Consider the following 26,964-nt stretch of genomic DNA (forward strand, 5'->3'; position numbering starts at 1 on the left):
GATATCAAAAATCATGGTCCATGGGACTCTAAGAATAATACATTTTCCTTAGGTGTCTTGAGAAGATACATTGAAAGTAGAAAAGACCAGAATAATATTGAATGTGCAGTGACATTGACACAAGCATTCTTTATGTGGTGTTTTGGTCATTTTCTTCTAGCGCATTCTACTGGAAAAGTATATAAACATTGGGTTTTGTTGTTGGGGGACTTAGATAGGGTTGGGGAGTATGATTGGGGTCTAGCTTCATTAGGTAATACCTATAAATATCTCGATGATTGGTCAACCAGGGGTACGAATTTAGTTGGCATGGTTGTGGTACTTGAGTATTGGTACTATTACTACTTCCGCAACATGCAACCCTTGCTTTGTCAGTTGATAGGCTTTTAAAAGAGGTCCTAAAAATTATCCCCGGCCAAAAACTTGGTGGGCCCGGAGATATGTATAAAATTAAGCGCAATAAAAACGGGGGCCTACAGTAATACCGCAAGTGCACGGTCGTCGGTTGTAGCTCGTGCAAGTACGGGTCGATCCACAGAGATCGGGTGTGTTTTGGAGTGTTTAGCTATTTTGGGTTCTAGTTGCTATTGGGCTATGAAGCCTTTTGGCTTAAATGGGGCTTTGAGTACTAATGGGTTTGATAACAATAAAATGAACTGAGCTTGGGCTCAGTTGGTCTTTGAAGTGTAAATGGGCTTTGTCCTTAAACTTAGGCTTTTGATTAAGCCCACAGTTGACTGAATTGGGCTCAGCTTTTGAATTTGGTTCAAACCTGGGCTTGGTCTTGAACTGGGCTATGGGCTTGAGTGCACAGCAGAGCAGATGCAAGCAGTAGCAGCTGAGGCTAACAACAGTGCTGCAACAAGGGAAAACAACAGGGAAAGGAATGGCAGCAGGAGAGGAAGCAGAGTTGCTGGCTAGGAAGCAGCAGCACTGCAAGTGCACAGTGCAATGCAGGGGAAGCAAACAGCAGCAGCAGCAACATAAAGGAAGGCAAAGAGTTGCAGGGCAGTGGAAGCAAAGATGGCAGTGAAGCAAAGATAATGCAATCAAGAAGATGGCTAACAAAATAAACAAAAGGAAACACAAACAGGGCAACACATGGCAAAAGCAAAGAACAAAACAAGATGAACCAAGGCCTAAGGCCAAGGGCAGGGATGATAATGAAACTAAAATGAGCAGGGCTAAGGAAAGAATACAGGCAAACAAATAGAATGGGAAGAAAACTAGCTTGCTATGAGCACTAGTTTCTCCCAATGCTCAATCAACAGTGCAACCTAAGCATACACAAGGAATGGCAAGAAAATCAGCTTGCTATGAGCACTGATTTCTTCCATTGCACAATCACATCAATGCTTCACAGATATCTAGCCTAGCATTCCATCAAACTAACAGCAAGTTTAAACATGACAGTGAACATTTAACTGACAGTGAGCAACAACTTTGACAGGAATTGATTGGAAGTTAAAACATGAAATTAAAACAAGCACATAACAATTTTAACAGGAGCACATTTAACAGGAGACAAACAATTTTTACAACATAACAGGAGCATCCTAAGCATAACAGGAGACAAACAATTTTAACAGGAGCATCCTAAGCATAACAATTAACATTAACAGGACATGAGAGTCCTGGATGCAGGCTAATCCAAGCATAAAGTTTCTACACCAATCCCACACCCATATTTATACCCACAACACAAATTTCTCAAAACTACAAAATTAGGGTTCTTCCCCAAAAATCAGTTGAATTAGGTTTACCTAATTTCTTTGAAATTGATCCTTGAAATCGTCGACCCATGCTTTGTAATTGCTCCTACTCCATACCCATGCTCTATTTTGTTCTCTAGACTCATCTGTTTTAATGATTTATCACATAGGGTTATGGTGTGAAATCATTAAAATAGAGGGCTAGAGAGAGTGAAAGGAAAGGGGGAAGTGTGGAGGTGATGTTTAGGGTGGTAGGGTGATGATGGTGTTCGTTGTGGTGATTGAGGTGGAGAAGGTGGTGGTGTACGGTGGAAGGGGAAGGTGATGGTGGTTCTCTGCTGTGGAGAAGTGAGGGAGGAGAGGTCGACTGTTTTGGGAAGGAGGGTATTAGGTATTTGGGTGTTAGGCGGGCGTATCGAGTTTGATGTTCTGCGACGCTGAGTCACTGGATGCGAAGCTGGTAGGTGCATCGGACGGTGATGCGGAGGCAAGCGAGGAGCGACCGTCGGATGAATGGATACAACGAAACGAACGGTACTTGATGGAGTTAGGTACTGTAGTGTAAGGCGGAGATATCAATCTTCGATGCACAGCAAGGGAGCGACCGTTGGATTCAACTACCATCTAATCTGAAGGCTTGGAATTTCAGCGCTGTGGTGCTTGGCAGAGACTTCAGATTTTGATGCTCTATGAAGGAGCGACCATCGGATGCTTCTGAGAACTGATCTGATGGCTGAGAACGGAGGCGCTTTTGTGTGTAGAAAATGAGGTTGTGCGCACCATTCTTCGCGGCTTCCTTGCGTAATTTCTCCCGGCTTTTCACTACTTTTCTGCTCTTTTTGCTCCGCAAGTCATCCGAACTTTATTTATTACCTAAAAATGCAAAATTAATTAATAAAAATATTTATTCTTGAAAACAATGAAAATACAGAATATGGGATAAAATGTAGAATTAATGCACAAAAGATGAGTTAAATGCCAACAAAAAGGGATAAATATATACAATATTTGGCACTCATCATCAGTCACCTAAAGGACATTTTGATGTTTTCCCAGAGATTTGTCTCTTAAAGAAGATTAGGATTGCATCAAATTCGTCACTATACAGTCACTCAATATTATAGTAGAGGTCACCGACTACTATACAGTCACTGAGGATCAATATAACACTTGGTGGACGAAGAAGAGTGTTGGAGCTTATGTCACTAATTCATACCATGCACAGAACGTCGATGAGATAGCAGTGGGTAGCTCAGCTGTTCCTCGCCGTTTGTTACCTAGTCACCCTCCTTCTGACATGATGTCGTAGACATATACCTATTACACACAGAATGAGCCCCCATCACAACTGCCGGAGATAGATTTCAGTTTACTATTTTCCGGTGAAGCCGGCGTAGAACGTCAAATACCAATTCGAAGGGTTCCTTGTCTGTATAACTTTCGGGAGATGAACTTGACTGCGGTAAGTACATTTACATTTTGTACTCATTTTCATTTTGCACAGTTCCAAGGGCTCCTTGAATATTTGACTAAATTCTCTAATTTATATACTTGTAGGATGATTGCATTAGGTTTATGGAAAAACAATGTTCATTCCAGATTGTAGCTCGTCAAGTCGCATGGGACGAGTCATACGAATTGACTACAACTTCATGTTCCTCATCTGGTAGATCTACATCTTTTTCAATACCATATATCCAATCCCATCCTCCAAACAATCCAAATGAAGCTAATACATAACAAGACCTCACATTAGGTGGTTCATACGAATGGGATACAGGGCAACAATTTTACACTCCTATGGTCGAAGATGGAGCTACTACATCACAATACCAACAACAAGGAAATGCACAGTATCAACAAGGAGAAAATGAATTTACCGATGCGTCGTTGGGGGAAAGCGAGCCTAACATTGTTTATGATACTCAGTTCAATCAACAACCCCATAATTTCTTTGACCTGAATTAAACTTTAAGTACTATTTATTTTCATGGAGTATTTTAAGTTATTTTTATTTGTTGTTTATGGAGTGTTATACTTTTAAATACTATTTATTTTTATGGAGTGTTTGGTTTTTTTATTTTTATGGAGTGTTATATTGTATTTATTTGTTGTTTATGGAGTGTTATATTTTATCTTTTTGTTGCGTTAGGTGCATTATGCAGGGAGCTTTGAGAAGAATTTTTTTCGGCCTTCCGGATGATGAAGATGATATTGAGACGAATGTTGTAGCAGTGGCTACACTTTTGGAGACGCAGAGGAGGCAGGGAATACGTCTACCCGTCCCGAATGTAGTCAAGACCCGTCAGACGGTGCACAAAAAACGTGTAGATGTGGATGCTCGTATGATGCATCAGTACTTCAACTTCAATTGTATGTATGGGCCAAAGAAGTTCAAAGGTCGGTTTGCTTTTCCTCGTCCATTTTTTTCTGAGAATTTTAGAGCAAGTTTGTGATTTTGATCATGATTTTCGCCAAAAAACCGATGCTTGCAGTATTCCTGGCCATTCTCCATATATGAAAATGGTTGCCGTCATGAAACATTTTGCCAAAGGCATTGCATCGGATTCCTTAGATGATTACACACAAATGGGAGCGACCACTATCTACTATTATGCTATGAAGTTTATGGATGCAATTATTTGGATTTATAATGGTCGATACATGCGTCAACCTACCGCTCAAGATACAAAAAGGATTTTGGTAGAAAATGAAACTCGGGGATTTCCTGGTATGCTTGGTAGTGTCGATTGTTTTTACTGGGCATGGAGAGCATGTCCAATGGATCAAGCAGGATCCCATAACGGTATAAGCCATATCCCTCTGTTGTTTTGCAGGCGGTAGCTACATATGATAGATGGATCTGACAATCCTATTTTGGGTTGGGTGGGCGGAACAATGATATTATTATAGATTATATTAAATTGTACAACTTATAAAATAAAAACAAAGGCTTGTTATTATTTTATTTTTTTCTTTTTGCTCTGATTTGAGTTAAGTCAGTATTGACTTTTGTATTCTTTGGATATTTTTTGGTTAATAAAAGGATCTTTATTACTGAGGAAAAAAAAAACAACATTGCCAAGGTGTTGGCGGCGCCGTGGAGGTGGCGAGTTTTACATTGATGGCTGATTGTTAATAATTGGGAATATTTGAATTTTTGTGTGTCGGATTAGTCGTCATCATCCATTAAAAAAACGCGGGTGGACTAAAATCTCCTCAGCAGATACAAATTAGTTCCCAAGTAACCACGTGGACTTCGGTCAAATATTCTTCTAGTTTCCTCTTTCAAGTTTTACCGGGAAAGATAAACTAAAATAAAACGAAGGTGAGAAGATGTACTTTACTTTTTCTTCTGTTCTTTCTGTCTCGAAGAAGAAAGCTCTTCCCCCTTTTCGACGTGGTGGATCTGTTAATCTCTACTTTTTTCTTCATCATCAGATTATCCTCTTCCGATCGGTATGTTTTCCTTGCATATTCTTTTTAGTTTTAGCAATAATTTTTTTTTTCTCTTTTTTGTATTTATTTAGGGTTATGTTATATCTGATGATGCTTCAAAAAAATGTTATATCTGATGAGATTTTGTTTACTTATAAGATGATTTCATCTCTGTATGTGTTACCTGATCTGATTTTTTAAAGGTTTTTCGGATGAATTTTTTTATTTTTTGGGAGTTATTTTGTGTTTGAAGTATGAAAATGTGTATAGATTGATTATAGCTGAAATTCGTGGTGTTTTAATGGCGTAAGTTGAAACTTGAGTAGTTCCAATCATTGTTTACAGAGGGGATAAATTTTAGTAGATTGATGACACGTGTTAGTAGCAATTAGGGGTTGTATGAGAACACAGGGTTAATTCAGTTAATGTTACTAACCTTGATAATAACGAACGAGAAACTTAAATTGAAATTACGAGCAGGTTTGTTTGGTAAATTTTGCTAGTGATTAGGTTGAACAAGAATCAAAAGGTGATTTAGATGGAAGTTATGATTTTAGTGAGAAATTTATGGTATAGTTGATTTTTTAGGGAAAGATATTTACATGGCGTGGTGATATTAGTACTAACAGCCTTGAATCAACTACGGGGATATGTCATTGTTTGGAGTATTACATAGTTATGGTGGAAAGTGTATCTGCGGTTTTGTCGTAGTATTTAATATTCATGTCATTAGAACTGAAGCATATGTCTTATCCCACATGGGAACATAGGACTACAACAAGGTTGAAGAAGTAACTAAATATAGAACTCGTGATACTAATGGAAATATATGGTATATTCGAGTTTGTCACTGTTGATTTTAGTGGGAACACCATTTTCTACAGCACCTTGATATCAATCTTAACAACTAACAACTCCCAACAAGCTACATAATGATCTCACTGTCGCTGTATGGGATAGTTATGGTTGAAAGTGGTCGTGTGCTTTTAATGTTGTCAGCACTGAGCATGTCATTAACTAGAACTGAAGTATGTATTATGAGATTGGGCTTACGTGTCAAAAGGCACCTTTGTCGCACTTCCCATCTCAGTTTAGAAGGGTGTTTCATGAGAATAAGTGAGTAAACTTCTAACTTGGATAGTATGTTGCGTTTGATGCTTTTTAATAGTTATATCCTGTTAAAATTGTTTAAATGTTGGAAGTTGAAACCTCAGAAGTTGAATCCTTGTTTATGAGCTGGTAAATATGTAGTGCGTGTTAGTAATTAGTTGTAAGAAGTTCTTACGAGAACATAGAGATAAGTGAATCAGTAACCTTAAAAAGAACGAATAGATGACTTATTTGGAATTATGATCTTAGTGTGGTTAGCAAGAAATATATGATATGGACATTTTATCTTACTGTATTTCGAAGGACAACCCTCTTTTAGAGCATGGTGATATCATTCTTACCAATTAACAGCATCAAACTATCCGTGTGATGATGTTATGTTTTTTGCTGTATGGGTCATAAGGTGGTGGAATTTTGCTTATCAATATCTTATTGTTGTTGTTGTTCTTGTTTGAAACATCCTCGTCCTCATCGGAGTCTGAGTCGTAGGAGGAAGGGAATGAGATGGGACTGTTAGTATTGGATTTGGAGCTGTAGAATTTTGGAGAGGGTGTGAGCAGAGATTTGTGTAGAAAATTAGACGAGTACAACAGCTGCTGCCATTGTTGATGTGTTTTAGCGCGAGAATAACAACAAAAAGGAAACTAGGATGAAAATGAGTGTAGAACCCTCACTTCGGCTAGGCTATAGTAACTATATGTATGGGTCATAAGGTGGTGGAATTTTGCTTATCAATATCTTATTGTTGTTGTTGTTCTTGTTTGAAACATCCTCGTCTTCATCGGAGTCTGAGTCGTAGGAGGAAGGGAATGAGATGGGACTGTTAGTATTGGATTTGGAGCTGTAGAATTTTGGAGAGGGTGTGAGCAGAGATTTGTGTAGAAAATTAGACGAGTAGTACAACAGCTGCTGCCATTGTTGATGTGTTTTAGCGCGAGAATAACAACAAAAAGGAAACTAGGATGAAAATGAGTGTAGAACCCTCACTTCGGCTAGGCTATAGTAACTATATATAGAACGCAAAGGTTTACAAAAACAAGTAAGAGGTCCTACCGGGAGTCGAACCCAGGTCGCAGGATTCAAAGTCCTGAGTGCTAACCACTACACCATAGAACCAGTTGTAATGTTGTCAGGTGTTTTAGATTTTGAATATTTCAAATGTCACCATTTGTATTAATTTAGGCCTTATAGGTTATATATGATGAGATTGTGTTTACTTTTGAGGACTTTTATGATGATTTCATCTATACAGGTCACCTGATCTGAGATATTATCGTAGGTTTTGAGGCTTTTGGAGAAATCATTTATTTCTGGGAGTTTTTTTTTTATCAAATTTCTACAGATTTATAGCTGAACTTTATGGTGTTTTAAATTAATACTTTTACCTGTTTGAAGTCGAAACTTGAGAAATTCAACAACTGTTGACAGATGGGGTAAATTTAGTAGATTGATGGCACATGTCAGTAGCAATTAGGTTGTATGAGAACATAAGGATAATACACTATTACTGACCTAGATAAGAATGAGGAGAAACTTAAATTTCAATGTTGGAAGTTGAAACCTGAGAATTTCAATCCTTGTTTATGAGCCAGTAACTTTTTTGTACACTGTGATGTGTGCTAGTACTTAGTAGTACGTAGATTTAATGAGGACATATACTTAACACAATTAGTAATCTCAAAAAGAACATGTACACGACTTACTTTGAAATTATGATCTTAGTGTGGTTAACAGAAAATATATGATACGTACGAAAACCCTTCTTATAGCATGGTGTTGTCAATCTGAGTAATTAACGGCGTCGAACAACATGTTTGATGATGTCATGTTCTTAGCTGAATGGGTCGTAAGTTGGCGGAACTTTGCTTGTCATGTCTTGTTTTGTTCTTCTTGTTTGAAACTTCTTCGTCGTCATCAGATTCTGAGTTGTATGAGGAATGGAATGATATGGGACTGTTAGTGTTGGTTCTGTATTTGGAGAGGGTCTTAGTGGAAGTTTGTGTATGAACTTAGACGAGTAGTAGAAGCAGGATCAGAGCAGGTAATGGAGCTTTGAGCGATACATTGTAGTGAATGGAATGGGTGAGACGGGTTGAATGATGAGGGCGCGAGGAATTTTTGTGTAGAGAAGAACTAGGATGAAGAACAGCAGATACGTCTTGGTTAGACTATAGGTAGAAGGAAAAACAGGATAAATAAAAAAAACAAGAAAAAGGTCCTACCGGGAGTCGAACCCAGGTCGCAGGATTCAAAGTCCTGAGTGCTAACCACTACACCATAGAACCAGTTGTGATGTTAGGTGTTTTGGATCTAACAACTTCTAATGTCACGCAGCCGTGCGGTAAGCACAGAGCGAACTTCTAATGTCACCAGTTGGGTTTTTTGGGAACACCATTTTTACGACACCTTGATATCAATCTTAACAACTAACAGCTTCAAGCAAGCTATGTGATGATGTCACTGTCCCAGTATGATACAAAAGTGTTTGTGCTCTTTTATTGTTATAAGCACTTAGCATGTTATTAACTAATAGAACTGAAGTATGTATTATATGATTGTGCTTATGTGCCGAAAAGCGCCGTTCTCGCATTTTTCGTCTAAACTTAGAAGGGTTCTTCATGAGATTAAGTTTGAGAACTTCCAACTTTATAGTTTTTTGTGTTTGATGTTTTTCTAATAGTTGTTTGTATCTTGCTGATGTGTTTAAATATAGGAAGTTGAAACGTGCGAAACTCAATCCTTGTTTATCAATAGGAAATTTAATAAACCGGCTGATAAGCTGGCTAAACATGCTCGTTCTTTTAAGATCAATAGCGACTAGATATCATGTCATCCTAATTTCATTATTTCAGCTTTACAAGCTGACAGAAATACTGTAATGGTTTCCAACATCTAATAAATTCCTCCTTTGCATAAAAAAAAAGTTGAAAGTGAGAAACTCAATCCTTGTTTATGAACCAGTAAATTTTTTGTAAATGGGTGATGTGTGCTAGTACTTAGCAGTAAGTAGTTCCAATGATAACATATACTTAACAGTAACACAATTAGTAACCTTAAAAAGAACGAATAAATGACTTACTTTAGAATTATGATTTTAATGTGGTTAGCAGAAAATGTATGACATGAACATGTTTGTCACAGTTGCTTTTGAATGGAAAACCAGTTCTGTAGATGATGTTATCAATCTAAATATTTAAACAGTGTCAAATAACCTGTATGATGATGTCATGTTTTTAGCTGAATGGGTCGTAGGTTGGAAGTTTGTGTAAGAACTTAGACGAGTAGTAGAGGCAGGATCAACACTAGGTAATGGTAGCACTGGAGCTTTGAGCTGTACAGTAGTGAATGAGAGATGGGTTGAATGATGAGGTAGCGAGGAACTTTTACGTGTAGTAAAGAACTAGAATGAACAAGAGCAGCTTCTGCCAGAATAATAACAAATGGGAAACTAGAAGAGGAAGAAAAACAAAAGGTCCTACCAGGAGTCGAACCCAGGTCGCAGGATTCAAAGTCCTGAGTGCTAACCACTACACCATAGAACAAGTTGCGATGTTAGGTGTTTTGGATCTAACAACTTCAAATGTCACCATCGTGGTACCACAGTTGGTTTATGGGAGACACTGTTTTTACGACAACCAACAAATAGCTTCAAGCAAGGTATGTGGTGATGTCAGTGTTGGATAGTTACCTGTGTGATGATGTCATATTTTTAGCTGAATGGGTCATAGGTTGTCGGAAGTTTGCTTGTCAATGTTTTGTTTTGTTTTGTTCTTCTTGTTTGAAACTTTTTCATCTGAGGAATGGGAATGGGAATGATATGGGACTGTTAGTGTTGGATCTGGAGCTGTAGAATCGTATTTGGAGAGAGTCTTAGTGGAAGTTGTGTAAGAACTTGGATGAGTAGTAGAAAGTAGAATCAGCAGCAGGTAATGGCAGTAATGGAAATTTGAAAGATGCAATGGGTTGAGGGAGTGAGGAATTTTTGTGTGTAGGGAATGAAGAAAAGCAAGGCAAAACAAGATAAAGAAAAACAGTAACAAGAAAAAGGTCCTACCGGGAGTCGAACCCAGGTCGCAGGATTCAAAGTCCTGAGTGCTAACCACTACACCATAGAACCAGTTGTGATGTTAGGTGGTTTTTAGAGGTTGATGTGGAACTGGAACTACAGTCCAAATGTGATTACTTATCCTTTTTGATATGTGGATTTTGCAACAAACATAAATCTCAAGTACAAACCTGCAGATTCATATTATTAAGCAGTGGCTTATTTGCTGTAGGTTTCTAGACCCCTTATGATTTATGGCACTCTCAGTTCAATATTACTTATGGAATCTTTCTTTTACTTGAGACATCTTTCAGGTTTCAATTTCAATTGTTGAACTTTAGGGTAACCGGATATCTGAAATGTTTGATTGTTGCCTACACTTCACTCTCATCCTACTGCACTTCATTCACATAATCTAAGAGGTATCTTTTTGGTTGCATAAACTGGTCATAGAACAGGAAATGCTTCTGTTTAAATTGTTGCTTGCACTGGTTTTGGCTTATGTGTCTGTTGAGCGCGAAAAAACTTAGCTAGGAAAGAGTAGTTGAGTAGGTTACAACTTCATTGCAACACGAACAAAAATTGCTGAAATATGTTGTTAACTAAGCTCATACTTACCAAACTAAGAAATACTAGTTGATCTGATTGAGAAATTACAAAAATGAGTTATCTTAGCTTGTTATATTCTATGAAGCTGTCACGTGGAGAAACTAAAATTTCCATTTCCTTTGTGCATTTGCAGGTGATAAATATTCAGTTCATGAGTGCAAAGGTTGGGGCAGTATATCCAGATCGAAGTGTTAATAAGAAAACCTAAAGGGAGAGCTACTTTGGAACTCGTACATATAGGAGAATTTTTACTATTAGGTCATCCACCTCCAATGACCCCGATTTTGAATAGCACCCACTTGTTTTTGGTCAGTTGTTGTTTGCTTAATTATAAGCCTCTTCTGTAAAAAGAAAAAATTTAATTGCCGCAGAATCTCTTTTTGTTGGTAATATTCTTAAATTTCAAATTCTTGATGGTGAAGAGCTTCGTCATCAAAGGCTGACAGGTTGCGTTGGGTGAGATGGCTGAGCACATGGAGATTATAACGCTGATCAATTGCCAAAGGGGAAGCTAAGGCTGGTTTATTTTACTTTCATGTATACAATTCACACATCTTTTTATGGTTTCTGAGAGTTAACAAGTTTTACACTAGCACCCGTTCATGGCGGCAGAAACTTAGATTATGCCCTTTCAATATGAATAAACAACGAATAACTGTAGAGTGAGTGATCCTGGCCTGTTAAGCGTTCAAGCTGTCATTGTGACTACTAATACTTTTATGTGAAATATATTTTGAAGCACAAAAGGGGTTGGTTCAACAGCGCCAGATCCATCAGAGTTTGAAGCAGTTCCACTTGGGAAGCCAAAAAGACAACGAGACCGAAAGGTACCATGCTCTCATTTTAAGCATTTTGTTAATATCACTTCCTATCCATTGAAGTAATAAATGCGAAAAGTTGTATTTTTGCAATACAAGGTGAATTGTTGCACAACGGGTATATGGTCTACAATGTGGATCAGATTCGAATGCGGCATCTCATTCATGTTAATTTTAACTACAAGTGGTTATGTGCAGAACAATTAGCAGTCCATCCAAAACTCTTCTGTAATTAAGAAACCTCTCATTTCTCTCGATGGTACAGTTATAGTTAGTCTTTTTCCCACGTGTGGTAGTTTCTTAAATCCTCCAAATAATGATGTGAAGCATTATTTAGAGGATGTCAAGTCTTTTGATTTTAGGCGAGAAATATATATATATATCTCAATTTGATAGTTTCAATTTTTATTGCTGTTGGAGTATTCAAGGATGGTAGGGGCGGAGTATGTTGAAGAGTTCATACGCAAGGCGTGTTTTTTTTTCTTTTTTTTTGGGGTCTTGCATCTGTCTAGCAATTGGAGCATTCAGGGATTCAGAGGTGGTATGTCCTTGTAGTTGGGCATCAAGTCATTCCTTTGTCTATTGCTTTGATGGGACAACATCGAACTCCATTGTAAATTCCAGTTACATTATGTAGAATTCGTCCCAACTTATCACTGGCATATTGATATATTATCTGGATTAGACACTTGTCAAGATGTCTGAGTTGGAGATTTAATCCAATCTGCATAGTATCAGTACCATTGGTGCAGAACAGGCAAAAATAACTAACATTCTGGCAGTACATGCCAGTAGGAAGACAGTCCCCTGCAAGCATTTCAGTTCTAAATAAAGAACTCCAGGAGGAAGTGTAGTTTTCCAGAAGCCTCTCCAGGAGATGGAACTCTGAGCTACGAGATATCTATTGGATTGGCTACTTGTTTGAATGCAAATTTCACAGTAAAAATGTCATTTGAGTTCGGTTTCCACAAAAGTTTATCTATCTTGTGCCAAATACCTTCTACAGTCTCTTGTCAATTAGAGGATTATAGTTGAACACATGTCTTCTACAGTCTCCTCTTGCTGTGAGATGATACCGGAATTTCCGCCGGAAACTGGCCGAGACGGCCGAAATTAACTACTTTGCCCTTGACCTGCGGGATGAGCTCCTCCTAGTCAACTGGGCTATAGCCCCCCACTTGGTACAAATATGGACGGACCAGCCCAAGTTGAGAGGGTTTTCTGCTGCTCTCTTCAAGAAGGTCAATTTCGCCCTAGCTTTTTCCCGCTTCTCAACACACTCTCTCTCTCTCTCTGTAGAAACGTTCAAGATTGATGGAACCGACTGAGATGAAATTGTTATAGCAATTTCCGAAATCAAGTCTTCCGGAAATCCATCAAAGCAGTCCAACATCACTCACTGGTATGGTAACATTCAATTTTTAGCATCAAAACTTGTTTTGTGTCTTCTGCTCGTTTTAAAACCCTAATTATTAGATAGTTACATTTCTATTTAGGGTTCATTTTAACTTTTTTTTGAGCAATTTTTGCTCTAGTGTGGAATATAAGAAGAGTTGTCTGTGTGGAAGAGCAGTCTGATAGGAAATGAGAAACAAATTCTAGGTATTGCTATAAATAGTTTTACTTACTCTAAAAGCTAGGAGTCCAAACATTCATATTCATTTCACTAGTTAGGTGAAGGAGAGAGCGGCCATTAATACTAATTCATATATCCCTAACTAGATACCAGGACAAGAACATCTACCCTGTTCAAACCCGACTAAAACAAACTAGTCACGTTCATTAAGAAATGAGGATCGATGATTTATACGTATCAGCAATGTAGCGTCAACCCAAGAGTCTATATCGCAACAGATAACACATGCAGTGATCATAAAACATTATCGGAGGGTATTGTGTAACTGGCAATTTCAGTTACTTAGAAAAGAAGTCGAACACTCGAACTGGTGGGTGAAGTCTTAGTGTTAGCCTGTTAGCAGTACCCTTGTTTTTTATGAATGTAAAAATCTCAATACATAATGATGTATCCTTGTTGATAGTCTTGTAATTGTTTTGTTTGTCTCTTTAAGATTCTCTAGCTTCAGCCTTTTATCTGTTTCGCTTTTAAGATAATGGATTCGATAAATGGGAAGCTATGGAAGGGACAGAACAGCATAAGTGGGGCAGAAGAAGATAGGATCAGTTTATTACCTGACTCGCTTCTTCATTACATCCTTTCCTTTCTTGATAGCAAGTGTGTTGCTCGTACTAGCTTATTATCTAAGCGATGGAGTCACATTTGGACCTCGATTCCGACCCTCGATTTCAATTCCCTGACTGGGACAATCCTTCAGAGACCATTAAATTTACGGATTTTGTAGATAGAACGTTGCTTCTTCACGATTTCTCAAGTATAAAGAAGTTCTCTCTCCACTGGTATTGGAGCGAGAATCATTTGAATGCTTGTAAGATTAATTCGTGGATTTCTGCTGTCATAAAGCATAAAGTTGAAGAGATCAGTCTTTTTCTACACCAACTGCTCCCCGGTTCTATTCCTCTGGCCCTTTTTACTTGTAAATCACTAGTTACTTTGGAGCTAAATATACAGCCAAATATCTGTCTTCCTGAGTACATCTCTTTTCCGAGGCTCAAACGTCTTAAACTTTGTGATGTCAAATTCAACGACGAATGGTCGAATGAGCAGCTCTTTTCCAGTTGCCTGGTGCTTGAAGATTTGGTTCTGAAATGCTGCACTTTTCATATGAAGAATTTCTGTATTTCAATTCCTGCATTGAAACTCTTGACATTTGAAAATCATTATGAACAGGAAGATTGCTTAAAAGATTGCTCTCTCGGGATTCATGCACCTAGTCTTATTTTTCTAACTTACCTGGGTGGTGTTCCAAAGGAATTTATCTTGTCTGCCTTTCCAACGCTAGTTGAAGCACAGGTTTCATTTTTGGTTGACGAATACGAATATTATTATGGTCAAACATGGGAGCAAAGGATAGGTCATGCTGCAGCTATAAGTGGATTCCTTCGAGCGCTTGAACATGTAAAACATCTATCTATCTCTGATGAAACCCTGCAGGTTGGTTGTTGTTATATCTGAAGTATTTTTTTTTTTAATCTGTTATCTAATTCAACCCTTTGAAACTGATTTATTGCTAATGCCTCGGGAAGAATAGGCCCTCTCCTTTGCAGATGATCGGTTAAACAACTTGCCAACATTTCATAATGTTAAACAGTTGACGATAACTGAGGAAGTAGACACTGATGAAATATTATATGCTGTGCTTAAAGCAACACCAAATGTGGAGTCACTCATATTTGACAGGGTAAGTTCAGAACTTTTGAATTCGCATTTTCCCGTCAGTTGATAAACAAATGGCTAAATAGTATGTTGGGTGCATCACTTTTAACCAATAATGTATTTGCAGTAATTTATTTTTCTGATATCTGTCAATCCTTTTCTATCTCAAATTTAGTTGATTACTCCGTGTTACAAAGAAGAAAATGAAGAAGAAGAAGAATGTGACAATGGAAACAGCAAATCTGCAGGTGATGATGACGGCGTGCATAACGATGAGAGTGAAGTAAACCATGATAATGAAGCCAACAACTCTGTTCTGGTTGAGGGGGAAAACAACCAAACCACAAAAAACGATGGTTGGGAGCTCGATATGGTTCATATCGGACATTTATTTCTTCATCTCAAATCTGTCTGCTTTCAACAATTTATTGGGAAGGCGAGGGAGATGAGGTGGGTCAAACTGATTTTGAAGAATGCAAAACCTTTGCAAACAATGATTATCTCATGTGGAACTGATACTGCGGTTGGCTTTATTAATCCAAAAAGCAAAGAAGAGCTTATGGTAGAGATACCAAGTTTTGCAAGAGCCTCTTCAAGTTGTGTGTTCAAATTCTCCTCTTTTATTGATGACTGATATATTATTGATCCCACACCTTTTGGATGTTTGTCGTTTTATCTCAGTTCTTGTAAGTTGAAAAATCTGGTAAATAATAATCATCTTTGTTAATTAGTTCCTCGAAGTTATACAAGAAAAGAAGTGCCGATGTCAATGCAGTGCAGTGGTAAAGTTCACACCAGTGACCTCAGTTTGAAACTCATCAGCACAAAATTCTTTAATTGCATCGAAAAAGCAAAAAAGTGTTTTAGGAGAATTATAGGTGAAACATAGAAAGATAAGAGGAAGGAGAAGAACAATCTTATGAGGAGATTAGAATAGAAGCATTACATAGTTTCCTTTATATACAATCCTAGGAATCTAGTTGGACCGCACATCCATGGGTCGTAGGCACGTAACAAAAAGAACTTTTTGCTAATAAAGGAGAAAAAAAGCAATTAATGCTGAAATCTTAACAGACCTAGCAGGTCCAGCACAATAGGTAATGAAAAACCCAACGACTGCGATATCCCCATAAGCACAATATTGTGATTGCTCCCAACTAGGTAGGCACCAACAATCGATCTTTTGCAGGTGCATGCAAAACAAAAAACTGGAACATCAACTCTTAGCTGTAATGGAGGTCGAACAGAGAAGAACCAAACACTGCTGCTTTGAGAATTCTGACATCTTCTTGGTTGGTCTTTTATGTATACCCTTTCATCCTTGATAAGCTGTACAAATCTACATATTGTTTAGTTTAGTTAGACTGTGCTATGTATCATCGCCAATTTGCCAGCAGATTAATGATCAGCCAACTCGTATTAGAACAAGAAGAGGCTGCAATGAACCTGGACCAAGCAAATACAAACGGTCATGTTAGATTTCTTTAACCATCACAATACAAACACAGTTAAAATTTTCTAGCTATCTTCGAATCGGTTTTGTTAAGTTGTTTCAGACCTGCATTAAGGATTTCTAGCTATCTTCATAACCGCTTTGGAGGAAACAATTTTTGCAGTACCCAAGTTGGTGCATTACTAAGCCACAATGAATGGCCAGTGTCCTTGTGTAAAAAGTCGGGCTCCTTTATGTTGACCTAAGATATTGAACATCAAGCAATGGAAAAGATAAAAATTAACACAAGTACATAAATGCATATAGATAGACTAATCACAAACTAGATAAAGTAGTAGCCCGCATACCTTTTCAGATCTGATGTCCACCCATTTATCTGGACGTTCAATTAAATTCTTCCAGGACTCCTCTGACTCATCTTTTGGTTTGCTTGGAGGAGGCAACTTCCCCAATACACTAGTTGGCGAGCTATCAAGCCGCAATGCCGCATGTGCGTCCTTGTGAATGAAGTCTGGGGCCTTACAAGAAAGGGAAAGAGAAGAATTAAAAGAAGTTCATAAAGTAAACATGCAAATAATTAATAACCGAAACGACAAATAAATAGGATGATTACCTTACCAGATCTACTATCTGTCGACTCCAATTTCTTATTTGAATTGATCCAGCCGGAACCAATTGGTTGTTGAGCACTGCTCAAAGAAGACTCCTCTCCTTCAAAGAACACCATTAGAAGATGTGAACGGAGGTAAGTGATAAAAAAACAAAATTGGACAATTCCACATACGAGAAAATTTTAAGTAAGCAAAAAGTACACATGTTAAGCCCAATATCTTCCCACGAACTGTAAGATTCATAGTAGAGGCTACACTTTGATCAGAGCTCACCTTTTCCAGAAGTGATCTGAAGTTCTGAAATGGCCCATTTTGGTGCACTGTTAATCCATAATGGCTGGCCACTATCTTTGTGCTTGAAATCGGGATGTTTTGGTTTTAACTGGACTAGCATTAATTTAATAATTATAATCTTTGCATAAAAGCCACAATGTCAGTCATCTGTTTGGAGGAGATATGCAGGTGCTTACCAATCCATTGAGCTTATCCTTCCTGTAATCAGCCCACTGACTTGGGTTGTCAAACAAGTCTCTCCAAAGTGTATCTTTTAACGTATTAACTGAAAATGAAAGAAAGAGCATTCAAACTTCTGCGAAGGATGTCAGCAATTTGTGGTAAAACTGAAACATGATGAAACAAATCAAAATATACCTGACTGGCGAGAAATTTGTCCACCTTGCGTATAAGTTGTGTAGGTTTGGACCGTTTGGTTGCCTTGGAAGGGCACTTTGATAAAACTTATGCTATGCGCCATAACCTAACATGGTTATAACTGAATGTTAATGTCGTTTCATTCACACATTGAAGGCAATAACTTATACTGGTTAAGAAACTAAGAATCTACCTAACAAATATTGTTTGAGTAATCACTAAAATGATTTTTTAATCTTGAATTTGACAACCTAGATTAACCGCAGTAAGAAACAAACAAGCTGTGTAAGTACCATAAGCTCAAGAAAGATTAGCCAAACATGGAGGAAGAGTCAGAGATGAAACTAAATGTGAGTTTGGATGAGGTATGTCAAATAGGAAAGATCCGTATTGAACAAGGTTTAATCCATAGAGGTTACATTTTCCAACATATACAATTTTGAAATCCTACACAGCCTTCTTTAAATACTTTAAAGAGAATCAGGCACCAAACAGTAAAGGAGCATATGTCAGGTTCTCAACAAATACACTACATCAGCTGCTTCCAGTCCCCGATCACTTGGATTATAGATCATCTAATTTCGGGGCATATCGCTCTATAAACATATGCAGACGGATTCTAGATAAAAATAAAATAAAAAATAAACTGATACAACAAGAAGACTACATATAATCAAACACCTCAATCAATTAACAAAGACTAGTTCACTTAATGTGTCAATTCGGACAACCCATGGATAGGATTATCATATGCATTTTAGTGATGGGGGTCAGCCAAACCATACCTGGATACCAAAATGACCATATTCTTTAACAAATTTTGGTGGAAGTGAATCTCCACTTAAATGCCCAGCTACATGAATTACGTCTTTTTCTTTCAAATGCTCAGCAGCAATATCTGCTAGACAACCTTTGAAGATTATGGGGATCCTAAGATGGACAAAATTGAATCAAGCTCAATCCAAAGTAGACTAATACATACATTTGACAATCAAAATGACTAAAGTGTTGAAGCGTACCGAAGATGCGGAGCCGAATCACGCGAAAGAATAGCGATGACTGTGGATTTTCCATCAGGATATTCATCTTGGAATTGAACAGGCATAGAAATTGAACCAATCAAATTACTAGAATTAGTTTTGTTTGATTGCCATGGTATTTCACTAGGTTTTGGCCAATCAAGATGACCCACATATTTTTGAGGTTGGAGTTTATGATCAATTTCAAACCTAGAAAATTCCTTATAATTATTATTATCATCCTTGGATTCAGAAACTAACAATTCGGATTCTGGCGATGGTGATGATGAGGAGGAGGTGGAGAAGAGGTGAGATGATTGAAGAGCTATACATAGTCTTCTTACTGTTGATTGAGATGATGATAAATTTAGTGCAAATGATTTGCAGAGATTCATGGTTTATTAGGGTTTAAGAACTTTGTTTCACACTGTAGAGCCTGTCCTCGTCCAGGATAAAGGAGAAAGTAGTGATAGGCTTAGCGAACCCACGTAAAACTCAGCCATGTCATCAGGACATGAAACTCAAATATTTAATAGTCGGACGGTACCTTCTGCGACTCGTATGGTGATCTCTTTCATTTCTAACATACCCCAACTTGTTTGGGATTAAAGGCTTCGTTTTAGATTTTCGGTGTAGAGTTTTACACATAAAGGTGTCACAAAACCTTAAAATAACTAAATTACCCTTCTTTTTTTCTTTTTTTTTTGATAAGAATTACCCTTATTTTTGTAATCACCTGATTATCATTATCATTATATTGTACCAAATTAGTTAGTTTTTTTTTTTCTGAAACAAAAATGACAAATCTATGAAAAATAGGCGGTCCAAAAGATGACGAACTAAATAAAACAAAAATTAGCTGCTATCAACATCAGTATTCTAAATATATATTAATGTACTCAAATACTCCTTAAAAATCTTAGTATAAAACGATGATTTGAAAATTGTACATTTAATAGCTATGATAAGCCGGACCGAGTTTCATCCCCTATTGCCACGATACTTTTCTTTCGAATCGTCCGCCAAATTGCAAAAGGCAGAAGATTCTCTATTGTTGAAATAAGTTAAAGAAGATGACAACTTTTATTGTTACAATCGGACTACATATAATCGAACATGCCTGATTATGGTCCATTTCGACTTTGCATAAATTATTAAAATTTAAACTTAGTACGTTGCGGCGATAAACTAGCACGGTACTAAACTATCACATTGATTTTGTAACTGCATAAAATAAAATTTCTCTATTTTTTAGTCTGAGATTCAACAATCAACACGGCTTCGAAATGATAAAATGGCTCTCCTCTCCACTTGGTATAAGCATCTTGTGGCGCAAACCTGTCTCCTATGTACCTAGTGAGAAACTCGTTGTACTTGTAGAACAATTTATTAATGTGAATCGTCCTTGAGCAAACGTAATTGGGTCGATAATTATGGCGTGGTTTCTTGTACTTACCGTCCATTTTTGGAACGAAAGGACCCGATGCAACTTGAATCCAAAATATACTTTCATGTTGATGATGTGTAAAGGGTAATTTAGTGTGTCTTCGGGAAGATCCTTGACAATGTAATAATTTTTAACTCGTTCAATCTCTTCCTCGACATCCTTTAATCTATACATTAGTTGGAATTGGTCTTGACCTCGTTTCTTTTCCTTGAGTATGTCTTCTTATTCTATCCAGTACTTGACGATGATGTGGTAGTTGGTTTTCTTCTTTTAAGTATGTCTTCAAATAAATTGGTAGTTGATGATGATGAAGTAGTTTGTTTGCATCTTCTAAGTATGTGTTCAAATGAATTGGTAGTTGATGATGATAGATTTGACATCTTTGAATGAAAAAAAGAATAATGGGGAAAATTTTCTTTGAATAAAGTAGTGTACGATAGAGAACAAGTTATCAACTTAATATACATAATGTTAGAGCATAACTCGGTTGAACCCTCCAAGCGTTGGTATGTCAAGGTTGGTTATCATATTTTAGTATCAAAACTCATCTAGAGTCGCTTGATTAATTACCAGAGTCAACCTCGTTTAGGTTAGACTAGAAAGTCTAGGAATGTTGAGACTTACAAGTATTTCTCTGAAGACCTGAAGAATGTGAAGAAGTAACGACTACAACGAAGACATCATCCTTCCACTTGAGGTTAGTAATATTGACTTGAACTTGTTTTCATTCCTACCGTATCTTTCAAGTCGCTTTTATTTGAAAACAAAACATGCGAAGTTATATATTTATGAAACTCTAGTGTTAGACTTGGTCATATTATTATGATCAAAGTGTCAAAGAACTATATTGAATTACGAAGTATAACCCTTATCTTTTGAACTTCGTAAGTGCAACATCAACATAATTTATGTAACTTCTTACTTGATTGTGTGTATGGGATAGAGGTGTGATTTCATCCTAGGAAACAATGTTTATACAAGTTGTTTAAAGGAAGTACATTTACGAACTTGTTTCATTATCAAGGATATGTTGAATTACGAAGTATAACCCTTATCCCATGAATATCTTTTATGACCGAATCATACCTATGGTAGGATATATGGTATGACCGATTTTTAATCTATGTTGAGAGTTAAGGTAGAATCGATCCTTACCTATCTTGGGAACCTGGTATAACCGATTTTTAAAATTATGTTGAGAGTCTAGGTAGAACTGGTCCTTACCTATATTGGAAACTTGGTATAACCAATTCTTAACCTATGTTCGGAATCATGGTGGAACCGATCCCTACCCATTTGGAGAACTTGGTATGACCGAGTTCTTAACTTATGTTAGGAGTCAGGATGGAACTGATCCGTACCTATGTTGGAGACTTGGTACAACCAAAACTTAACTTATGTTAGGTGTCATGGTAGAACCGGTCCCAAAGACAAAACCGAATCTCAAGTTCACATATTACTTCACGGTTTTTTGTGAGTTTGGAATTAGGGTTTGCTAAGATAGAAAAATTATGGATGTCGACATAATTTGAATATGCGCACAATTCTTATTCATAATTGTTCAAAGATATTCCTTGATACTCAAGGTGATCCCAAACCAAAATATTAAGAATCTTTTAACTAAGATTTTCGATCCTATATGTTTTGGTTTTCCAACAATTAGAACATATCTCTAGAAAAAGGAATATTAGTAATGTGTTAAACTAATATTGGAAGTTTTTCCTAAAAGTTTTCATAAATGTGGTTTGACATTAATTGGAAATAGGAAAACGAAATTAGGTACTTATTGCATATCTTGAGAATATTTTCGGTTTTGGAATTTTCTTGTTGTCCAAACAACCTTGGTCTATAAATAGTTGAGTTTGCATTTCTTGCAAACCATCCTAAGAGCCAGGCAAACTTCATTAGTGTTGTTTCTGGTGGAGCCGTCTATCCGGAGATGAAAGTATCCTAATTAGGTGAAATCTCTTACGACCGCTCATTTAAATACTTCTACGGGATCAAGAAACTTTACGAGTACCGTTGGTGGGAAACTAGATAATTGCTTTGTTATCTTAGTTTTCGATTATTGATTTGATTGACTAAAGGTTGTTAAAACTTTGATTGCACCTAGTTTGATTATTATTGAGAGCATTCTCTTCTGACATAAGGGTCACTCAAACTAGATCAAAGTATCGACGTGATCTCTAGAACTATAGTTAGATTTAAAGACATCCTGTGATAATCCATTGTTAACAGACTCCGTTATGTGCGTGATTGATCACAAGAGGATTCAAGTTTTTGTATGCAGGTACTTTAAAGATAATTGAAGATTTGAAGACGAATAAGATTTATCTGATTAGTTTTCATATATTGTGAATTTTGTGGACACATCTTGATCGGCTGGGATCCGACGTAGATCTGATTTGTCTTTGATAGATTTGATCATAAAGTCGAATAAATCAACAACTATCATTTGGTGGTATTTTTCAATATCTGAATCTGATAATTGTGAATCTAAATCTAACTTACTGTTTATGGGTGAAAATCGTTTCTGCTGATTTTGGTAATTTCGGTGAGTGGGTGAGAAACAAATCTAAACCCTAAACAAATGTACTACACAGGAGTATTTTAGATACGAGAGATCAATCTGTACAAATCTGGCCTAAACCAAGAAATTGTCGTTCTGGATTTGCTTCGGTCACAAAGAGGAGGAGAAGGGATGGTTTAGGGAGGGAAGCGAATAGAGTGTTGAGACCAGAGCAGTTCTGGAAGAGTAGTACTTGACTTGTATCAGAAGATGAAAGCTTTGAGAAAGCTATCAAGAGTTGCTTTTCTGAGTGTTGTATTTCTCCCTGACCAAAAACTTGTCTTTTGGTGGAAATAGGTAAAACCTATTTATACAAGTATAAGTGAAACGTACACTGGCCTCGTAAGAAAAGAAACGGATGAGTTAAATGGGAAGAGGTGGTAACGCATGGTATTGATGGGATTTGATGGAATTGATGTTCCATAATGAAATAGCGATTCACCATTACTTCCTGCATTTACTAACCGTTTTATTCTTATTACACCTTCTTGAAACGGGCATTTGTGTATGCCGCACGCTGTAGACTGCCAAACCAAAACCCCAATGAGCATCCCCCAGTTTGTGGCATACGTTTTGATGTCTCGAGTGTTTTCGTGGAAAACATGTAGCTTGTCGCTGGTGTTTGATAAGTTGATATTGAGAGACTTGCCGTCTCATTGGCGACCTTCGACGGTCGAGATTTTGTATAAGAGGAATCGTGGCCTTTGATGTAGGCGTGTCATGCCAAAATGCAAGGGTTGCACGGCATGTGCCAATGGCATGTGTAGCATGCCTTGGTCCTGGGTACCACGTCGGGTGCAAGTGGATGTGCCAAAGTGCAAGTGTTGCTCGGCATGTGCCAATGGCATGTGTGGTATGCCTTGGCCCTGGGTTCCATGTCGGGTGCAAATGGTAATGCCAAAGTGAAGTGTTGCACGGCATATGCCAATGGCATGTGTGGTATTCCTTGGCCCTAGGTTGCACGGCTTGGCATGCCAAGTTGCAAGGGTTGCATGGCATGTGCCAATGGCGTGTGTGGCGGCTTTAGCCCTAGGTTGCACGGCTTGGCATGCCAGGTTGCAAGGGTTGCACGGCATGTGTCAATGGCGCGCGTGGCGGCTTTGGCCCTAGGTTGCACGGCTTGGCATGCCAGGTTGCAAGGGTTGCACGACATGTGCCAATGGCACGTGTGGCGGATTTGGCCCTAGGTTGCACGGCTTGGCATGCTAGGTTGCAAGGGTTGCACGGCATGTTCCAATTGCGCATGTGGCGGCTTTGGCCCTAGGTTGCACGTCTTGGCATGCTAGGTTGCAAAGGTTGCACGACATGTGCCAATGGCGCGTGTGGCAGCTTTGGCCCTAGGTTGCACGGCTTGGCATGCCAGGTTGCAAGGGTTGCACGGCATGTGCCAATGGCGCGTGTGGCAGCTTTGGCCCTAGGTTGCACGGCTAGGCATGCCAGGTTGCAAGGGTTGCACGACATGTGCCAATGGCGCGTGTGGTGGCTTTGGCCCTAGGTTGCACGGCTTGGCATGCCAGGTTCCAAAGGTTGCACGGCATGTGCCAATGGAGCGTGTGACGGCTTTGGCCCTAGGTTGCACGGCTTGGCATGCCAGGTTGCAAAGGTTGCACGGCATGTGCCAATGGAGCGTGTGACGGCTTTGGCCCTAGGTTGCACGGCTTGGCATGCCAGGTTGCAAGGGTTGCACAACATGTGCCAATGGCGCGTGTGGCGGATTTGGCCCTAGTTTGCACGGCTTGGCATGCCAGGTTGCAAGGGTTGCACGGCATGTGCCAATGGCACATGTGGCGGCTTTGTCCCTAGGTTGCACGGCTTGGCACGCCAGGTTGCAAAGGTTGCACGACATGTGCCAATGGCGCGTGTGGCGGCTTTGGCCCTAGGTTTCCATATTTTGTGCAATGATTGCATGGTACATGCAATTGCTATGTTTTGTGTGATGAGTGCATTGTGCGTGCATTTTGGCATGTTTGCCATGCTTTTGCGCAATGATCGCACGGTACCTGCAATTGCTATGACCTGAGCGATGTTTGCACGGTACATGCATTTGGAATGTTGCGTGAGATGTGTGAGTGGCATGATTGCCATGATTTTGCGCAGTGATTGCACGGTGCATGCAATCGCTATGTTCTGCACAATGATTGCACGGTGCGTTCATTTGGCATGCTTGCCATGCTTTTTGCGTAATGGTTGTGCGGTATGTGTGAACTTAGGGTTTCGCGCATCGAAACCCTAATTTAGTATTTGAAAAAGGGTACCTTGGTAATTTTGACATAAGCGCGTTAAATGCTCTAATAAATGTGCTAGTGTCACCGGTAACGTCATGCTAGGCGTGAGGTTTTACGGTTTTACCCCTTGTTCAAAAACCACCATCAACATTAAGTCCCCTGCTTAGCTTGGAACATGGGCCTTGTTGCGAGGTAAGCATAAGATGGTGACAGACGAGGATAGAACTGAGACAGTAAGTTGTAAAAGAGGGTCGAGGAGATTTGTCTGACCTTTTTTGAGATGTAAGTAAGAATCCACAATCCTCGCATCTGGTAGCTTTGCACAAATCCCAATATGACTAGGTGTCTTTGGGGCCAGGCTTTGGAACGCGAGGCGGAGCTGCTAGCATAGACTTGTCATTAATGGGGCTTGTCAGTACAAATGGGATTATAATGGGTGTGGGACGTTTGGCAGAGCATGGCGTTGGCAAGGAAGGCATGGCTAGCGCGGACTGGCTGGCCGGCGCGGATTTTGGCAAGGCTGGCATTGAGCACTTGGTAGGGTCGGTGCTAGCAAGGAAGATGCGTGCGTTTTTGGGAAGTGTCCAAGCTTGTTATTGCAGGCCCGGCTGCCTTTCTTCATGCACGTCTTTGAAAAGGGAATCCTTCCCTTATTCGAAGTCCCCAACTATCACGCATATAAAAGAGGTTATCCACCTTTTATTTTGTACCTTTTTTTCTCCATATCTTTGCGTTAGCAACAAAGTGGTAGGGCGAGTTAACATTCCAGGTATTCTTCTGGCGCTCTTTCTCAAATTAATTCTTCCTTGTTTTTTTATGTCATGCAAAACTCTAGCTGTATATATGCTTCGCATGAATCCGTAGAAAATACTGTTCTTCCATATCTTCGTAGAACTTAGTCATAAATGTGATTCTCGTGAACCTGTAGATTTTCGTCATGAATACTGCGGCAGTGTGTTTGTGAAAACCTAGTTGCTTAGGGTTTTCCCTTGTTTCGGTGTAGCCGTGTGTGGGTGATAATTTCTTTTTGTCTTGCCTTTTTGATGTAGATACCTTGTTAGCAAAACAACACAAGAAACTCCGGCAAGATGTCACCCGGGAAAAGTCTTGCTTTACCAAAAGACGTTAGTAGTTCTAAGCCAAATACGGATGATGGCTTCTTCACAAAGCCCCTTGCCGCAACCCGAAAAAATCATCCCAATTTCGTGCCGATCCTCTTGACCAGTTCAGAAGATGAAGGAGGACCCATTCAGTCCGACCAGAGAGTGTAATACGGTTTTGTCTTCATAGAGGAGAGTATTCTGCTTCCCATATTGACTTTAGAATGTGTCAAAGCCCGTTGCGCTCTTTCGACAGATGATTGAGTTTATGGTGAGCCAGGAACACGTAAGTGCTAACTTGACCCGAGCGCATATCATTGATGTTGTTAGGGCATATGCAAATCTTCAAATTAGGAAGGATATTCCTGGTTTAGTTTCGTTTATCTCCAGATGGTGTTCGGACACTCATACAGTCGTATGTAGGTGGGGTGAACTGACTTTATCCTTAGAAAGCGTGGCTCTTCTGTTGAATCTTCCCGTAACATGAAACCTAAATATCCAACTGGCAGAAGATGAAGAAAAGATGCGATCCACTCTTGTTGCGAAGTGGAAGGATTTCGTTCGGAGAGAGAACGAAAAGTGCTTCTACGGCTGGTGGGTGTCCCAATGGTTCCCGGATGAGCTGGACCCGAGTCAAAAGATTAGTACACTTCATGTTGCGGCATTCTTGGCTCTCTGGTTGTCCAGGGATGTTTTCGATGACGGTTCCAGCAAGAAATAGATAAGACAAGAGCTTCTGATGGTTGCCACAAAGTTAGCGAAAGGCGTAGTTCTCCCCATTGGTAGCTTGTTCCTTGGTTCTCTGTATACACATCTGGATCACCTGGTTGCGGACATGCGTGTTTCAAACGGTTATGTGAAAGTG

At 38.8% G+C, this 26,964-nt stretch overlaps 2 protein-coding genes and 4 non-coding genes across 9 annotated transcripts; 1 reads left to right on the plus strand and 5 right to left on the minus strand.

Annotated features, from left to right (window-relative positions):
- The first annotated feature begins 4,235 nt into the window (after nucleotides 1-4,235).
- LOC113358930 lies at nucleotides 4,236-15,751 on the plus strand. The gene is made up of 6 exons (XM_026602639.1): nucleotides 4,236-4,518; nucleotides 11,385-11,451; nucleotides 11,654-11,741; nucleotides 14,539-14,802; nucleotides 14,900-15,049; nucleotides 15,200-15,751. Exons 1-6 carry the CDS (start codon nucleotides 4,236-4,238, stop codon nucleotides 15,656-15,658), a joined length of 1,311 nt encoding a protein of 436 aa, XP_026458424.1. The 3' UTR covers nucleotides 15,659-15,751.
- On the minus strand, nucleotides 7,305-7,376 carry TRNAQ-UUG. Its single transcript has one exon. It is a non-coding gene; the product is annotated as a tRNA-Gln (tRNA).
- TRNAQ-UUG lies at nucleotides 8,474-8,545 on the minus strand. Its single transcript has one exon. It is a non-coding gene; the product is annotated as a tRNA-Gln (tRNA).
- Nucleotides 9,731-9,802, minus strand: TRNAQ-UUG. The gene has a single exon. It is a non-coding gene; the product is annotated as a tRNA-Gln (tRNA).
- TRNAQ-UUG lies at nucleotides 10,306-10,377 on the minus strand. Its single transcript has one exon. It is a non-coding gene; the product is annotated as a tRNA-Gln (tRNA).
- A 180-nt stretch (nucleotides 15,752-15,931) lies between the features above and the next one.
- LOC113355168 (protein OSB3, chloroplastic/mitochondrial-like) lies at nucleotides 15,932-19,344 on the minus strand. 4 transcript variants are annotated; one of them, XM_026597955.1, is made up of 9 exons: nucleotides 18,759-19,344; nucleotides 18,525-18,669; nucleotides 17,740-17,845; nucleotides 17,559-17,647; nucleotides 17,362-17,470; nucleotides 17,096-17,188; nucleotides 16,825-16,988; nucleotides 16,583-16,718; nucleotides 15,932-16,470 (listed from the first exon to the last, which is right to left on the minus strand). In XM_026597955.1, the coding sequence occupies exons 1-8, from the start codon at nucleotides 19,151-19,153 to the stop codon at nucleotides 16,608-16,610; spliced, it is 1,212 nt and encodes a 403-aa protein (XP_026453740.1). In that variant the 5' UTR covers nucleotides 19,154-19,344; the 3' UTR covers nucleotides 15,932-16,470; nucleotides 16,583-16,607. The 4 variants fall into 4 exon arrangements, 3 of the variants coding, with proteins under 3 accessions (XP_026453740.1, XP_026453742.1, XP_026453741.1); XM_026597957.1 differs by having other exon boundaries at nucleotides 16,825-16,995; nucleotides 17,091-17,188; XR_003362190.1 differs by lacking the exon at nucleotides 15,932-16,470 and having other exon boundaries at nucleotides 16,825-16,995.
- Nucleotides 19,345-26,964: the final 7,620 nt, after the last annotated feature.

The sequence above is a fragment of the Papaver somniferum genome, chromosome 3, assembly GCF_003573695.1.
Source record: "Papaver somniferum cultivar HN1 chromosome 3, ASM357369v1, whole genome shotgun sequence".
NCBI classification, from domain to species: Eukaryota; Viridiplantae; Streptophyta; class Magnoliopsida; order Ranunculales; family Papaveraceae; genus Papaver; species Papaver somniferum.